General features: G+C 43.7%; 2 protein-coding genes and 1 long non-coding RNA gene across 5 annotated transcripts; all 3 read right to left on the bottom strand.

Annotated features, from left to right (window-relative positions):
* Positions 1-1,967: 1,967 nt before the first annotated feature.
* On the bottom strand, positions 1,968-8,229 carry LOC112227865. The gene is made up of 9 exons (XM_024392833.2): positions 8,087-8,229; positions 7,686-7,854; positions 7,411-7,465; positions 5,590-5,862; positions 3,945-5,452; positions 3,488-3,563; positions 2,513-2,744; positions 2,247-2,354; positions 1,968-2,130 (listed from the first exon to the last, which is right to left on the bottom strand). Exons 1-9 carry the CDS (start codon positions 8,121-8,123, stop codon positions 2,102-2,104), a joined length of 2,487 nt encoding a protein of 828 aa, XP_024248601.1. The 5' UTR covers positions 8,124-8,229; the 3' UTR covers positions 1,968-2,101.
* A 54-nt stretch (positions 8,230-8,283) lies between these two features.
* On the bottom strand, positions 8,284-9,740 carry LOC112227549. Of its 2 annotated transcripts, none has more exons than XR_002949883.2 (3): positions 9,632-9,740; positions 9,226-9,386; positions 8,284-8,414 (listed from the first exon to the last, which is right to left on the bottom strand). It is a non-coding gene; the product is annotated as an uncharacterized LOC112227549 (long non-coding RNA). The 2 variants fall into 2 exon arrangements; XR_002949882.2 differs by lacking the exon at positions 9,632-9,740 and adding an exon at positions 9,495-9,622.
* Positions 9,741-10,531: 791 nt separating this feature from the next.
* LOC112227866 (bucky ball-like) lies at positions 10,532-16,427 on the bottom strand. 2 transcript variants are annotated; one of them, XM_024392834.2, is made up of 8 exons: positions 16,123-16,421; positions 15,545-15,724; positions 15,094-15,284; positions 14,221-15,009; positions 11,713-12,478; positions 11,376-11,471; positions 11,011-11,106; positions 10,532-10,851 (listed from the first exon to the last, which is right to left on the bottom strand). In XM_024392834.2, the coding sequence occupies exons 1-8, from the start codon at positions 16,127-16,129 to the stop codon at positions 10,820-10,822; spliced, it is 2,157 nt and encodes a 718-aa protein (XP_024248602.1). In that variant the 5' UTR covers positions 16,130-16,421; the 3' UTR covers positions 10,532-10,819. The 2 variants fall into 2 exon arrangements, with proteins under 2 accessions (XP_024248602.1, XP_024248603.1); XM_024392835.2 differs by lacking the exon at positions 10,532-10,851 and having other exon boundaries at positions 11,011-11,102; positions 16,123-16,427.
* Positions 16,428-16,913: the final 486 nt, after the last annotated feature.

Here is a 16,913-nt window from a genome sequence, read left to right as displayed (position 1 = left end):
TAGCCTATGCAGCTTAGTTTTGGAATAATGTAATCTGTAAGATCTTGAAATGTATCAGACAAGATCTCAAGGTACTTGAGCAGGTATGGCCATCCTCCCAGTCTGCAACAGAAATGACAGTGGCTAGTTCTTCCTCCCATTTTGCCTTATTGGCATCTGTTTAGGGTGTGATTATTTGACCATGCTGGTCATTTGAACATCTTGGCCATGTTCTGTTAAAATCTCCACCCGGCACAGCCAGAAGAGGACTGGCCACCCCTCATAGCCTGGTTCCTCTCTAGGTTTCTAGGTTTTGGCCTTTCTAGGGAGTTTTTCCTAGCCACTGTGCTTCTATACCTGCATTGCTTGCTGTTTGGGGTTTTAGGCTGGGTTTCTGTACAGCACTTTGAGATATCAGCTGATGTAAGGGCAATATAAATTTGATTTGTGTGAAAAGTCAGACGAGATGTGGTTGGACATATTGATACATCCATCAAATGTAGGTAGATGTTTTAAGAGGAATTTGTAGGTATCAGAAAAAGTTATTTCTGGGAAGATTATAGGTTTCCTCAGCAAATCAGAGGCCAAGGTCATGTGTGTATATTACACACCCCTAAAATTGACACCTACTCATTCCAGGTTGTTATTTTTTTAAACAATTTCCTACATTGTGGAATAGTGAAGACATCAAAAATATGAAATCATGTAAGCAAAAAAAGTTCAAAACAAAATATATTCAAAGTACCTACCCTTTGCACACTATTGGCATTCTCTCAACCAGGTTCATGAGGTAGTCACCTGGAATGCATTTCAATTAACAGGCATGCCTTGTTAAGTTATTTTGTGGAATTGCTTTCCTTGAGCCAATCAGTTGTGTTGTGACAAGGTAGGGATGGTATACAGAAGAAAACCCTATTTGGTAAAGTCCATATTATGGCAAGAACAGCGCAAATAAGCAGATAAACAGTCCATTACTTTATAACATGAAATACTTGGAAAGTTTCTTCAAGTGCAGTCGCAAAAACCATCCAGTGCTATGAAACTGGCTCCCATGAGGACCGCCACAGAACAGACCGAGTTACCTCTTCTGCAGAGGATAAGTTGAATTAACTGCACCTCAGATCGCAGCCCAAATAAATGCTAGAGTTCAAGAACCAGAACCATCTGAATGTTAACTGTTCAGGCCTTCATGGTTGAAGTGCTGCAAAGAAACCACTAAAAGACACCAATAAGAGACTTGCTTGGGCCAAGAAGCAGGAGCAGACTTTAGACCTGTCGAAATCAGTCCTTTGGTTGGATGAGTTTGGTTCCAACCGCCATGTCTTTGAGACGCAAAGTAGGTGAACAGATCTCTGCATGTGTAGTTCCCACTGCAAAGGATGGAAGTCTGATGGTGCTTTGCTGGTAAGTCTGATTTATTTAGAATTCAAGTCTGACAAAACCAGTGGCTACCACAACATTCTACAGTGATAAGCCATCCCATCTGGTTTGCACTTAGTGGAACTATCATTTGTTTTTCAACAGGACAATGACCCTGGCTGTGTAAGGGCTATTTGACCAAGAAGTAGAGTGATGGTGTGCTGCATCAGCCGACCTCAACCCAAATGAGATGGTTTGGGATGAGTTGGACCGCAGAGTGAAGGAAACGCAGCCAACAAGTGCTCAGCATGTGGGAACTCCTTCAAGACTGTTGGAAAAGCATTCATCATGAAGCTGGTTGAGTGAATGCCACGAGTGTGCAAAGCTGTCATCAAGGCAAAGGATGGCTACTTTGAAGAATCTCAAATATTGATTCATTTAACATTTATGTTACTACATGATACCATGTATTATTTCATAGTTTTGATGTCGTCACCATCTCTACAATGTAGAAAATAGTAGACGTAAACAAAAACCTTTGCATAAGTAGGTGTCCAAACTTAACTGGTACTGTATACACATGTACACAGCCCTACTGTCCCCATGGAGAAGCAAACCAAGACGAGCACTATAGTCAAGTGTTTATTGTACATTTCATAAATAGTGAGTACATACATGGTGAGCTTTAAGAGTTAATTCGGAAGTGTAGAGGATAACAATAAAAGTGCATTTACTTCACTTGTCACAACGTGCACGTGAGAAATTAGCATCTTGTGTCTTTTCTGTGAAGTCCTGAGGGGGGAATAAAATGTTGGAATTTAACAAAAAGGCAACACAACATTTCAAAAGCTGCTAAAAGTGTTTTACACACGGTACTGTACAGTAGGGGTTTTACAGTAGAGGACTACCTTGTGATTGAGAAATGTGTTTCTTCTGTTTAATCAAGTCTCTGGGTCCGAGCTTAATATTACTTTCAGTGTTGTCAGGGTTGGACAAAGCCGCTTTCCACAACTTCTCTGTAGGAACAAAAATGAAAGGGCCATTCGTCAAACATTTCAACACAAATGTTCAAATAAACTTAAATATAGCAACTGTCAAATGTTTAAAATGCTCTATGGAACCATTACAGGCTCTAACTGGTTAACACATTACATCAATAATGCTTTGGACTTACCTTGTTGAGATTTCTGTGCCGCGAGGTAGCATTGGTCCTGGTGTTGGTTTCTCCATTTGTCCTGAAGTGGGACAGAGACGCACACGCCAAGGTTCTCCTCATTTCGCTCCCTGGTGACATCACCATGGGGATGGCGGCGCGGCCCCCCCAACACAGCAGCGGGGGGCCGATGGGGCTCTTCACAGGAACAGTTCTTCTCCCTCAGTTTTGAGTGTGGACCCATGGGACACTTCTGGATGGGTCAAGAATGTATTTCACCACTTAAAAATGGTGCACTCCAGAAAACACACCACATTTCCAGTGGTGTAAAGTCCTTAAGTAAAAACACTTTAAAGTACTACTTATGTAGTTTAGGGTATTTGACAACTTTTACTTCATTACATTCCTAAAGAAAGTCATGTACATTTTACTCCATCCATTTTCCCTGACACCCAAAAGTAATCATTACATTGACAGGAAATTGGTCCAATCATGCTCTTTTAGAGAACATCCCTACTACCTCAGATCTGCCAGAATCACTAAACACAAATGCTTAGTTTGTAAATTATGTCTGAGTGTTGGTGTGCCCCTGGCCATCTGTAAATAAATAATTGTTTGCTTAATAAGGAATGTGAAATGATATACTTGAGTATCAAAGTATATATTTTAAACACAATACTTCTAGACTTACTCCATTTAACCTGGTGACTTTCACTCAAGTCAAGACAATTGGGTACTTCCAACCACTGACCATTTCCTGGTTGCTAAAATTCTAATAGTTTGCCTAAATTCAGTTTGACGAAAACAAGCAAGTGTAGAGAATCATAGCACCATTAAAACAAAAATGTGGTATTTTCAGCTGGTGCATAAAACAGGAAGTAAAAAACAAACTTAATGGAAGCATAGAAAGTGTATAGGTTGGCCCTAGTCAAAAGTAGTGCACTATATATCAAATAATGTGTCATTTGCCATTGTACAACAGTGTGCAGTACTTGCCTCAGAGTGGCGCTTCATGGAGGACTGAGGCCTCCTGGGGTCCCTCAGTTTGGGCCCCGGCCCTGCCCGACAAGAACTGTTAGGTAGATTGATATTTCATGTCATTACGGTGGGAACATTTCATGTCAAACCAGCAGACAAAAATACAAATTGAGAACTTGGGACAATAAGGTTCTGTCTGCAATGCGCCGATTGAAATCATTGGCTTTAAGGTTCTAACCCCACCTTGGTTTGAATGCTGAAAGCAATTTTTCATCTTGTATTCTTTTCAGCTTGACTTGGGGTATTTAGAGTACTGTGTATATAGAGAACATTGAACATGACCAGGCTATATACATATGCTATGTACAAATGCTATGTACAAATGCAGATTGAACCTTAGTCCCAAGTTCAACATACTGTACAAGGCATAATCCAAAGTCCGAAAGCAGAAAATGTGCCATGCCACAACCAATACCTGTTCTCAGAGGTCTCACCCTCCGTCTCTTCGTTTTGTGGTCCGCTGGGAACATCTGAACCGGAACCTTTCCTCGTTAGCCGCCTCCGGGCAAGGCATTTGCAGGCTGCACAAGTTTGGGCTAGGATATATTCCTCCCATGGTGGAACGGGGACCCCTTGTCGTTTTACAATCGGAGCATCCAGGCCTGGCCCTGGACTGCCGGGTCTCTTGTTTACTCTGCATTTTGTCGTCAAACATCTGGCACAGATGCGCTCCCTTTTGTGGCCACCAGAGGTCACCGTGTTCACATTGAAGGTCCGGTTAGCACAGAACTCTTGATCAGAGTAGCTCCTCCTGTCAACCTTGTCTCCGGGTCTGCATCCCTCTCCCTTAAGCCTGAGTGGAGCGGTTGTAGTGACTGAAACACAATGAGGATCTTTAGGCTCTTGGTCATGGTTTGGTTTCCGTTTGGGGCTAGACACCTTAAGTGGGCTGCCTCTGAGGATCTTGCGCTGCTCCTCAACATCAGAAGGCATCTTGCTGTGATAGTAGACGTTGCCAAAGTCGCCCAGCCAGCTAGTTGAGGGACGGTATGTGGGTAACCCCCCAAAGGAGGTATCCTGATGATCAAGGTCACTCACCGCACCCCTCTTTTGACTGGTCTCTGGAGACATGGGCGCATTGTCTGTTTTGTTAGGACTGGATATTGCAGGTACCTCCATCACATTGAGGACCATCTCTGCCAATAAAACATTTTCATTCGAAGGGCTCTCCGCAATGGGGATTCCCTCCACTAGAGAGACCACCTCAGCCGTGGGGACCTTCTCCGCCCCAGGGACCTCAACCTCCACCATGGGGACCACCTCTGCCGTGGGGACTTCCTCCACCATGGGGACTTCCTCCATGACCACAGGGCTCAGTGCCTCCCTGTGTGGCTCCATCAGGCCCTGCTGGATCATAAACTCTGCTGAGGGGACGTACGGTGCCAGAGACGCCGACCACACAGACGCCTCAATCTTCCTCAGCTCTTCTAAGTACTGCATGTCAAAGGGCAGGTGGAGGATCTTAAAATAGACACTCTTGGAGCTCAGTTCTCCGTCATCACTTGTAAATTGAGGACCATCTGCGGTGTGGCTTTGGACCACCACTCTATAGTCCATATCGGATTCAGAATTCCCTGGTCGTTCGGCCAGTGTTTTCGAGATGAATGAGTCGCAATCGTCAAGAGCAAGGAAGTTATCTGGTCCGCCACTCGAGCATGCCCCATCCATTAGAAGTATATCCGTGCAGGCTTGCTGGAGACACTGATCCCCCTCCTCCCCAACCAAACCCATCCCCTCCTGGCCATGGAGCATCCTGCCCTGTGAGACCTTGTGGTGGTGGAGGGAGGAGGAAGAGCAGAGCTGTACCAAGTCTTCATCGGTCGCAGACACGCTGTGGGCGGTGCACAGTTCAGATGTCTCATGGGAGTGGAGGATATTTAACCCTGTGGGCGTGCTGCGGCACTCCAGCCTCAATTCCTCCACCTAAGATAGGATGGTATTTTCTCAGTTTACACAAATTTTCCTTACGTCATTAACTCATTACAAGACACCGAAAATATACAGAAACAGAACACCAGGAACTGTACAAGGGATAAATATGAATGACAAATTCACATCACCTCTGTCTGGAACACAAAGCTACCCTTCTGGGGTGCAGCAGACCTGGTGGAAATAGGAGTGTTGTTGGGGGTGGGTGCCAATACAACATCCTGGTAAGCTGGTGATTTAGACATCACCTCCTGCACAGAGGCTGGGGATAGTGACTGGGCAGCTGTGCAACTGGTGTCGCTGCCAGATTCAGAGTTGGTTTGGACATTACTTTTCATAGACGAGTCAGCGTTAGAGAGTTTGGGGTCAGAGCGTGCTGCTCCTAATGTGGGCTCAGTCTGTACCTAGGATAAAAGGGGAATGTTGTTTTAGTACTGCTGTATACAAAATGAACACTGAATTAAGATGTGCAACATAATACATATAGGTACATTGCACATTATCCATATGTACAGCCACAGTGCCTTCGGAAAGTACTCAGATCTGTTGACTTTACAACCCTTTCCTAAAACGGATTAAATAAAAATACTCCGCAATCTACACACAACACCCCATAATAAAGCGAAAACTGGTTTAGAAATGTTTGCTTTATTAAAAGAAAAACATATTTACAAAAGTTCAGACCCTTTGCTATGAGACTCAATTTGTGCTCAGGCGATTCCAGTTTCCATTGATCATCCTTGAGATGTTTCTACAACTTGATTGGAGTCCACCTGTGGTAAATTCAATTGACTGGACATTTGGAAAGGCACATAACTGTCTATATAAGGTCCCACAGTTGACAGTGTATGTCAAAGGGAAAGCCAAGCCAAGAGGCCCAAGGAATTGTCTGTAGAGCTCCGAGACAGGATTGTGTCGAGGCACAGATCTGGGGAAGGGTACCAAAAAATGTCTGCAGCATTGAAGGTCCCAAGAACAGTGGCCTCCATCATTCTTAAATGAAAGTTTGGAACCACCAAGACTCTTCCTAGAGCTGTCCACCCAGCCAAACTGAGAAATCAGGGGAGAAGGGCCATGGTCAGGGAGGTGACCAAGAACCCAATGATCCCCAAAAGAGCTCCAGAGTTCCTTTGTGGAGATGGGAGAAGGACAACCATTTCTGCAGATAGCGCGCTTGGAATTTGCCAAAGGGAACCTAAAGGACTAAGACCATGAGAAACAAGATTCTCTGGTCTGATGAAACCAAGATGGAAAACGTCAGCCTGAATGCCAGGAATCACATCTGGAGGAAACCTGGCCCCATCCCTAGTGACGCATTGTGGTGGAAGCAGCATGCCATGGGCATGTTTTTCAGTAGCAGGGACTGGGAGACTAGTCAGGATCGAGGGAAAGATGAAGGCGCAAAGTACAGACAGACTTAATGAAGTCCTGAGCGCTCTGGAGCAGGTTCTCAGACTAGAGGGTGAACCTTCACCCCAATAGGACAACGACCCTAAGCACACAGCCAAGACACCGCATGAGTGGCTTCTGTACAAGTCTCTGAATGTTCTTGAGCTGCCCTGCCAGAGCCCAGACTTGAACCCGAGCGAACTACTCTGGAGAGACATGAACAGCTGTGCAGCAATGCTCCCCATCCAACCTGACAGAGCTTGAGGGGATCTGCAGCGAAGGCAGACACTCCCGAAAAACAGGTGTGCAAAGCTTGTAGTGTCATACACGAGGCTGTAATCGCTGCCAAAGGTGCTTCAACAAAGTTGAGTAAAGGGTCTGAATATTTGTGCAAACGTAAACTTTTTATAAATTAGCAAATATTTCTAAAAAACGGTTTCTTTCTTATGGGTATTGTGTGTAAATCGTAAAATAAATATTTAGTCAACTTTAGAATAAGGCTGTAATGTAACAAAATGTGGAAAAAAGTCAAAGGGTCTGAATACTTTCCGAAAGCACAATACCTCAGAGTTGATCATCTCCCTGCTGGTGGCTGGGGCATTGTGCTGGTAGCGGAACCTGTGGGCATCAGTCATAGACATGTATCCATTATTATTAGTATGTAGGAGGTGATTTGAGGTAGCATCTAAAAAGCTTTGACGTATGAAGGTGTTAATACATTGTATGGTATACTGATGTTTCAGAATTCTTTGTTTGGTCTATTTCACACAATCATTGGCTTGGCATACGACATTGGTAATGAAAGCAATGTGAACTTAAATAAAATACTACAAACAACCTGCGTGCATGGTAAGCCATGGTCTGTGGGTAGTGGGTAGTGTGGTAGTGGGGGTTGATCATACGCCTGTAGTCCGCCAGGTGGAGCTGAGAGTGTGGCAGGATGTAACCCGGAGGCTCCATGTAGGGACTGGGCTGGAAGGGACTCGGTATCATCATACCATAACCTCCTGAAAACAGATTTAAATTCAAACATGGTGTCCAGCTTTACTTTAAGTGACAATTCAACTAACACATGACCTACATGACACTTAAATCTGTAAAGTGTTAACGTGGACCTTATAGACCCTGGTCAAAAGTAGTGTACTATGTATAGGTATGTGTGCCATTAGTGTAATAATAGGGTGCCATTTAGGATAAGACCAAGGCTTTACTGGAGGTCAATACCTCCATGGTACTTACCCATCCCAGGGAAGCCGCAGTAAGGGTTGTATGGCATGGGCCACTGATAGGGTAGAGCAGAGGGGTAAAGCTGGGAAGGGAATGGCTGGGAAGGGAATGGCTGGGAAGGGAATGGCTGGGAAGGGAATGGCTGGGAAGGGAATGGCTGGGAAGGGAATGGCTGGGAAGGGAATGGCTGGGAAGGGAATGGCTGGGAAGGGAATGGCTGGGAAGGGAATGGCTGGGAAGGGAATGGCTGGGAAGGGAATGGCTGGGAAGGGAATGGCTGGGAAGGGTGTATGTAGAAGAATGGTCTGCTGTGCTGGATGTGGTGATGGGGCTGCTGGTGCTCAAATGACAAAGTAGATGTTTTAAATATTCACAGGATACATATTAGTGTACACAGTTCAATGACATTCTCTTGCCTTGGGTGCATTTAGTCAGATTCCGTTGCGCAACATTGTGCAAGCGGCAGGTAGCCTAGTGGTTAGAGCGTTGGACTAGTAACCGAGCTGACAAGGTAATAATCTGTCCTTCTGCCCCTTTGAGAATAAGAATGAACGGAGCAGAACTGACTTGCCTAGTTAAGGAAAATGTCAAATAAATAGTCAGTTGCAAAATGTTAAAACCCGTTATTTGTATACTAGAATCATGCATTTGTTGCAAAACATTATCCGTTTGGAGTACTGTTTCCACACAGAATTCGATTAACAAATACATCCCAGTTAATTTGTGACAGGTGGGATTGAAACCCTGAATGGTAAACCTGTGTTGAATTCATTAGTTTGATTCCATTCTAAAACATTTAGTTGCAAATGTTTTTCAACAGAAAACGTTTACTCTAAACTAAAGGAACAAAGCGGTAAGGCCTACCAGGGGTGTATTCATTACAGATTGACGCAAAACATTGTAAAGCGAAAACGAGTTTGTCGGACAAATTTAAGTATTGTCCTTCCCTTGTTTGCGCAGTTTGTTTCCATTGCAATAACTTACGGAATTTGTCCAATTTAAAAATGTTGTAAACTGTTTTACAATGAGTTTAGCAACGGAATAAGACTAATGAATATACCCAAGTCTCACAGGGGAGGAACTTCTTAACTATTAACACAGAAGGACATTCCAACAAACATCCGCTACATTCACTTGCAATAAATGCTTACTTGCTGGTGTGGGGGCTGGTCCTCGGGACGTGGAACTCCGTAAGGTCCAGGATGACCTGGGTGTCGGGGGCCCTGGCCCGGTTGAGGTCCATGGGCTGGGTTGGGCCCACGAGGGCCCGCTCCAAATGCATGCTGTGCTGTAGACGCGGTTGTTTCCATATCTGTAGGAGAATTAAACAAAACGCAGGGTGAAGAGAAGGACATTTCCTACACAATTTAGTTCCACTTCCTCATCTCATCAATCAGTGTTGGTATTTTCTACAGTTTACCATGTATATTTGTTTGACTGAATTTTCAAAGGCTTTTGAAAGTATGTCTAAGCACACAAAGGCTTTAAGAACACTAAGCTCTTTAAATTATTACGCTAAAATGGGGGGGAGGCAGGCAATGAACAGATTTTACGTACTCGCAAAACGAATATAACTATCTAGGAACCAGTATGGCAGGCGTGATGGGAATTAAATAGGGAATTGAAGAGGGTTGGGCCATTGACCACGTTTTGGATATTTTTTTTTAAAGAACCGATGAGCTGTACTAATTATACAAGCTGCACCTGATTCCGTTCACCCAGCTACCCAATCAAATCGTAAAAGAGGTTGTCGTAATGGCGGTTGAGATACTCTTAATGATCGGCTATGAAAAGCCACCTGACATTTACTGCTGAGGTGCTGACCTGTTGCACCCTCGACAACCACTGTGATTATTATTTGCCCCTGCTGGTCATCTATGAAAATTTGAACATCTTGGCCATGTTCTGTTATAATCTCCACCCGGCACAGTCAGAAAAGGACTGGCCACCCCTCATAGCCTGGTTCCTCTCTAGGTTTCTTCCTAGGTTCTGGCCTTTCTATGGGTGTTTTTACTAGCCACCATATTTCTACAACTGCATTGCTTGCTGTTTTAGGCTGGGTTTCTGTACAGCACTTTGAGATATCAGCTGATGTACGAAGCGCTTTATAAATACATTTCAATACATTTCCAGGCACCGGGGCACCAGGCCATGCAAAACAATCTCGCCCGTTGTTTTCACTTGCATCATTACCAGTAAATGTATAAAGCTAACGAAAACTAGCTTGCACGTCAGTAATTGAAAGCAGTAACTGTAATTTGCAATCATAGTCTAAATTACTGTCAGCAACTTAACTGCTATGGCCGACTGACAAAATCCTACATGACAATAGCATTGTCTCATGTCAAGTAGTCTAATATATGCCATTTATCGAGTTCTATAATTTTCTAGCGTAAAATTGTTATAATTCCAAACCATATGAACACTTAATAACAGGTGTAATAAAACACAGCCAGATACAATGAAATTCCTTTTAATAATGCACACACTGGTCACACAAATCAACATTTCAAAGCCACCAACCCTGTGCTGGTGAATAAGTAGGTATTTAACCCCCAAAGAATACAGTACAGTGCTAGCTAACAGGCTGTGTCTATGGACCTCCTGAAAGTGTACTTTATTAGCCAAGGAGACTTCAACTAAGTCTCCTTGGTTTATCACCCCAAAAAATAAGTGTCCATCTATATTGTGCAATCTACTAAGTGCTCTTTTTCTGTGCCATTTTATTTGATCAATGGTGTGACATTAACATCTTGTGTCTCCTCTCTTGGTGGACCCTGGAAGAAGCAGAAGAAAATTAGAAAAAGATTTATACACCAACATAACACAGCAAGGTCTTAATGCACTATAAAAAGGGAATAGGGTTCAATTTAGGATGCAACTCAAGTATTGGCAATAGTGAAAAAACAGCAGAAGATTAAAGAAAAAAACATTACCTTTTCCCCTGTGACATCGTGTTGGCTCCTCTTCCTCATCTCGCACTCTCTGGTACACCAATGGCTTCCACAGAGCTTTCCTCAGTGCCAGTCTTTCTGAAAACAACCAGACCTGAACATTACCCTCTCACATTCATAGAAAACACATCTGAAGTCATACGTGTCAGGCGTTTGAGTGTTGATTTGGGGTCCGTTTTGCATTTTGGATCACAACGAAGGTTACATGGACAGGGGGGGGGGGGCTGATCGTAGATCAGCACTCCTACTCAGATTCTTGACACATGGCCCCAGGTCAATGCTGTAGGTACTTTGGACAGCTAAAGAATATCCATTAAAATCTATTGATCGGGATTGGTTTATATTACCTTGCAGTGAGGCGTGTGGTTTTCGTCTGGGCTTGGCCCTACTCCTCTCCCACCTACCCGGTTCTGAAGTCTCAATGCCCTCTCTGCATAGTCCATCTAGAGAGAGCAGATCTATGGTTTAGTGTACAGGGAAATCAAAATCAGCCAACTCTGGCCCCAATAATGCGTGAGTAGTGCGATGTTCCCATTTCAATGGAAGTCCATATTTAAGTCAATGATGCCCTAATGGGCATACTTGGGGCCATTAGTGTGAACCCATTAGTTTACTAATCAAATTGCAACGGTCGGAGGTTCTATGCCCTTTCTAGTGAATCTATTTTTGACAAAGAATACTTACCTTTGCATGTCCTGTGTTCCTTATCCCCTGCATCCTGCCCACCTTCCACCACATGGCCTTCATAATACTCCAGCTCTGATCTCACCAGCACCATCTCTGGTTCCTCCTGCTGCTCCTCCTCCTCCTCCTCCTCCTCCTCTGGTCCGACAGCCTCTCTACACTGGCCTCTCTTACAGCTGGGTTTGGGATGCTGTTGGATGTGTAGAGGCTGGTGTTTCTTGGGGACAGAGTGCTTCTGCACGACCACCCTAGTGGGGTGCGCGCTCTCATCACGCGTCCTTGCAGACTGTTGTTCCTGCTCGACAACGTCATCAGAATCCCCTGCCTCATCATCAGCGTACACCCTCGGGCTGTGATGAACTTTAACCCTGCTCGCCCCTCCTTTCAACAGGCTCGAGCCACAGCAGGCGCACAAAAGCTTCTTGGACTTAGGACAGACTTTCTTGACCCCTGGCTCTCTGAGGTGCTCGACCTCCGCAGGAAACCTCCTCCCTGCGTAGATGGAGCTTCTGGGAAACCGATCCATGTCCTCCAGGTCGGTGGAGAACATCTCCTCTCGGGACGAGAGCTCATCTAGGGAGGGACTGAGGACGCTGAGCCTTCCGTGGGCTGTCTGTGGGGGGCAGTAGTAGGAGTAGTAGTGGTGACGGGCTGGGGAGGTGGTAGTGATCCGGCTGGAGGACAGGGAAGCCGGGAGGTCTCCACACAGCAGAGCAGAGCTGGAGCTGGCAGAGCAGTCCTTCTGCAGAGCTCCAGCTGTCAGAACCTTGTCCAAATTAAATCCAATCAAAGTTAGTCATAATATAGAGAATACAATTAAACTAGAGGACAACCGATTATTCGGAATGGCTGATTTCAAGTTTTCATAACAATTGGAAATCAGTATTTTTGGACAACGATTTGGCAGATTTTGTTTTATATACCTTTATTTAACTAGGCAAGTCAGTTAAGAACACATTCTTATTTTCAATGACGGCCTAGGAACAGTGTGTTAACTGCCTTGTTCTGGGGCAGAACGACAGATTTTTACCAGGTCAGCTCCGGGATTCAATCTTGCAACCTTACAGTTAACTAACGTCCAACGCTCTACCACCTGCCTCTCATTGCACTCTACGAGGAGCCTACCTGTTACGCGAATGCAGTAAGAAGCCAAGGTAAGTTGCTAGCTAGCATTAAACTTATCTTATAAAGTAACAATCATAAATCACTAGTTACCTACACACGATTCATGATATTACTAGTTTATCTAGCGTGTCCTGCGTTGCATATAATCAATAGTGCGCATTCTCGGAAAAAGGACTGTCGTTGCGCCAACGTGTACCTAACCATAAACATCAATGCCTTTCTTAAAATCAATACACAGAAGTATATGTTTAAGCCTGCATATTTAGCTAAAAGAAATCCAGGTTAGCAGGCAATATTAACCAGGTGAAATTGTCACTTCTCTTGCGTTCATTGCACGCAGAGTCAGGGTATATGCGATAATAATAAACGTTTTGTTTTCGAAATGATAGATTCCGGATTCGACCATATTAATGACCAAAGGCTCGTATTTCTGTGTGTTATTGTATTATAATTAAGTCTATGATTTGATAGAGCAGTATGACTGAGCGGTGGTAGGCAGCAGCAGGCTCGTAAGTATTCATTCAAACAGCACTTTCGTGCGTTTTGCCAGCAGCTCTTCGCTCTGCTTCAAGCATTGCGCTGTTTATGACTTCAAGCCTAACTAACAACTCCCGAGATGAGGCTGGTGTAACCGATGTGAAATGGTTAGCGGGGTGCGCGCTAATAGCGTTTCAAACTTCACTCGTTTTAAGACTTAGAGTAGTTGTTCCCCTTGATCTGCAAGGGTTTTGTGGAGCGATGGGTAACGCTGCTTCGAGGGTGGCTGTTGTCGATGTGTTCCTGGTTCGAGCCCAGGTAGGGGCGAGGAGAGGGACGGAAGCTATACTGTTACACTGGCAATACTGAAGTGCCTATAAGAACATCCAATAGTCAAAAGGTATATGGAATACAAATGGTATAGAGTGAAATAGTCCTATAAATACTATATTAACTACAACCTAAAACCTCTTACCTTGGAATATTGAAGTCTCATGTTAAAAGGAACCACTATGTTCTCATGTTCTGAGCAAGGAACTTAAACGTTAGCTTTTTTACATGGCATATATTGCACTTTTACTTTATTCTCCAACACTGTTGCATTATTTAAACCAAATTGAACATGTTTCATTATTTATTCGAGGCTAAATAGATTTTTATTGATGTATTATATTAAGTTAAAATTCAGTATTGTTGTAATTGTCATTATTACAATTTTGTTTTCTTTTTAATTACAAAAAATGTGGCCAATTAATCGGTATCGGCTTTTTTTGGTTCTCCAATAAATCGGTATCACTGTTAAAATCATAATCAGTCGACCTCTAAATGAAATGCTTACAAGGTCTCAACAAACACTGCAGATTCAAAAAAAAGAATAAAAAGATTACAATTATAGTAAGAAGTTACCTTGTCAAAGGGCAGATGGAGGATCTGGTAGGAAAGGTCAACATCCAGTTTAGACAGACCTTTCCTATCTTGAACATCAAATGTTTCTTCCCCACATTTAGTGTCCTCTAAGGCTTGCCAGTCAGAGTCTAGGGGGGGTGGTAGTGACTGTGTGGAGAGCAGGTTGGAGCAGTGGCCCTGCCACCTAGGTACCTCAGTGGAACTAGTACCATCTGGATTGGTGCTGTCCTCCTCTGCCTCGTTGTCTATGTTTTCAGGTCTGGGGCTGTCTTCTGACTGCAAGACAGCAGACTGGAGGCAAAGACTTTCCAAAGAACAGCGATGAAGAGACTCCTCCGCATGTTGCTGCAGGTCCAGGTTCTCAAGCTCCTCGTGAATAGATGAGCTGTCCAATGGGGTGTCTTCGTCAGAGTCTACAGCCCAGCCCTCCTTACCCAGCCCACCGAGGCTTCGGCTTGACTCACCGTCATAGACTGCCGTCGTGGAGTTGCCGACGCTGAACAACCTGCCCATCGGAAAAGACGACTGCAATTGGCTGCCTTCCAATTTACCACAAGAGGCTCCATGACCACTGTGTATGTCTCCCCCCACCACCACCTCACAAGATTTCCTTTCCCCATCTGGTGAGAATATTCCGGAAGATTGTGAAACGACACCAGAATCCAGCTCTTTCTCAGAACCCTGCATCTCGTTGGCCCGGAGTTTGTCCAGACATTCTATGAGCTTGTTGAGTGCATCACTCGGGTCCGTCTGAGCCTCAGAACAGACCACCTCTCTCTGGGTGTGATCCTGGTGGTGGTGAATTAACTAATTAATAAATGAAAGAATATATAAAATAGCCTCATTCATCTGTGCACAAGAATACATACATACATGGTGGTGTTGTTGCTGTTGGCGGAACATGGGGTCATGCACAGGAGGTAGATGAAAATGGGGTGGTTCATACATGCGTCTGTAATCAACTGGATGCATGTGTGGCGCGTGTGGGACAACATATCCACCAGGATACTGCATGTATGGGTATGCGGACATGTATGGACTAGGACGTCCAAAGGGATAAACTCCTGCGGAGAACATAAGCTTTTTTTTTTAAAGACAATGACCATGCGGCAAAATATTTGCATCCCAGAAAAAAATAATATATAAAACCCTAATAATCCACTGAAATTATGGTTTGAGAAAAACTATACTCGCAAATGGCAGTTTTGCCCTATATAGTGCACTAAAGGGTTCACGTCCAAAGCTGTGCACTACAGCACTATATAGGAAATAGGGTGCCATTTGATTTGGGACACAAACAAAGAAACATGAAAGGTAGGCCTACCAGAACCAGGTAAGCCATAGTGGTTGTATGGGTTATTCATATTATGCCACTGATTGTGATGATGATACATGTTGTAGTAAGGTTGAGAAGCCGGCTGAACATAGAAGAAGGGCCTTGGGTGATTGACCTGCCGCTGGTTTTGCTGACCGCTTTCCATCGACTGTTGGTGTTTTCTCCCTTCTGTATTAAAAAGAAAACGAACAATCATTGTCATTATGTTATGAATAATCAGTGTGAATATATATATAAAAAGTTTTAGATCATATCAGTTCATTCAGAGAGCTTCAGAATCACAAATAATTGGTGCACACTGATAGTAGCCTCGTGCCAGACACATTGTGTCTAGAGATATGGACTTGCCTGGAAACCCGACGGGAACTTTCCTGATTCAAAAGCTAATTTCTGCACGACGTAGAATTCTACGCAATTCAACGTTGGGTTTCCAGGTAAAGCAATGGAGTTGGCAAGAGTAGAAACAGATATAGGACCAGGCTACAGTGACATTTATATCCATATTTAAACTTTGAGAACACTTGACAGGTAAATAGACAAGGCTATGGGAAATTTGATTGGCCTACCGTCCATTTTCTGATGTCTCCAACGATTATCAAAATGAAAGCGCTGGAAACGAGATGAGGCCTATTTCACAACGTTACCACTACAAATTGGAAACACTTTTTTCCCTTCACTGTCTCACATAATCAAAAGAGCATCCTACTGAGTAATTTTACTTGGTAGACTCTTTCAGAATTATACTAAAACCTAATCTTCAATAGTTTGAGCTACGGATATCTACTGCCCTAACCGTTCAATCAGTTTTATAGATCACACCTGTGCTCCTAATTTGTTTTTTGTTTTGTTTTGTTTTTTACATTTCACCGACATTTTCTCCCAGAAGAGGGCGCCATTTGCCTTGGAGAGACATTTGAAGATGGACTGAGGGGATTCGATTAAATTGCCTCGAGTTGAACCCGGTTATGGCCCGTCACGTGATTTGGCAAGGCGGTGAGGGAGTCGCGCTGTGCTCAAATTGAACGGTAATCTGCACCGCTTGGTCATATGGTCAACAATGCAGCATGGTGCATCGTTCATAAACATTCATCTCTTTTACATAAAATATATGTTCGAATTTTCAAACTATTTTTAATTGAGGAGGCGGATAAAGCGGTTTTATCAAAAGCAATTAATTGTGCATGTGAAAAGCCCAAATCTTAGTCATTACTCCACGTGCTTAAAGCCCCCATGCAGTCTTTGTCATTTTATTTTTAAATCATCACTTTATGTCTAATAAATCACTGTGTACGTTTCTTTAACGAAAATAACTCCAAAATATATATTTTTCAAATGTATTTCCCTGAGCCTCCTTTGG

Source organism: Oncorhynchus tshawytscha, linkage group LG29 (genome assembly GCF_018296145.1).
Source record: "Oncorhynchus tshawytscha isolate Ot180627B linkage group LG29, Otsh_v2.0, whole genome shotgun sequence".
NCBI lineage: Eukaryota > Metazoa > Chordata > Actinopteri > Salmoniformes > Salmonidae > Oncorhynchus > Oncorhynchus tshawytscha.
This window is presented reverse-complemented; position numbering and strand designations above follow the sequence as displayed.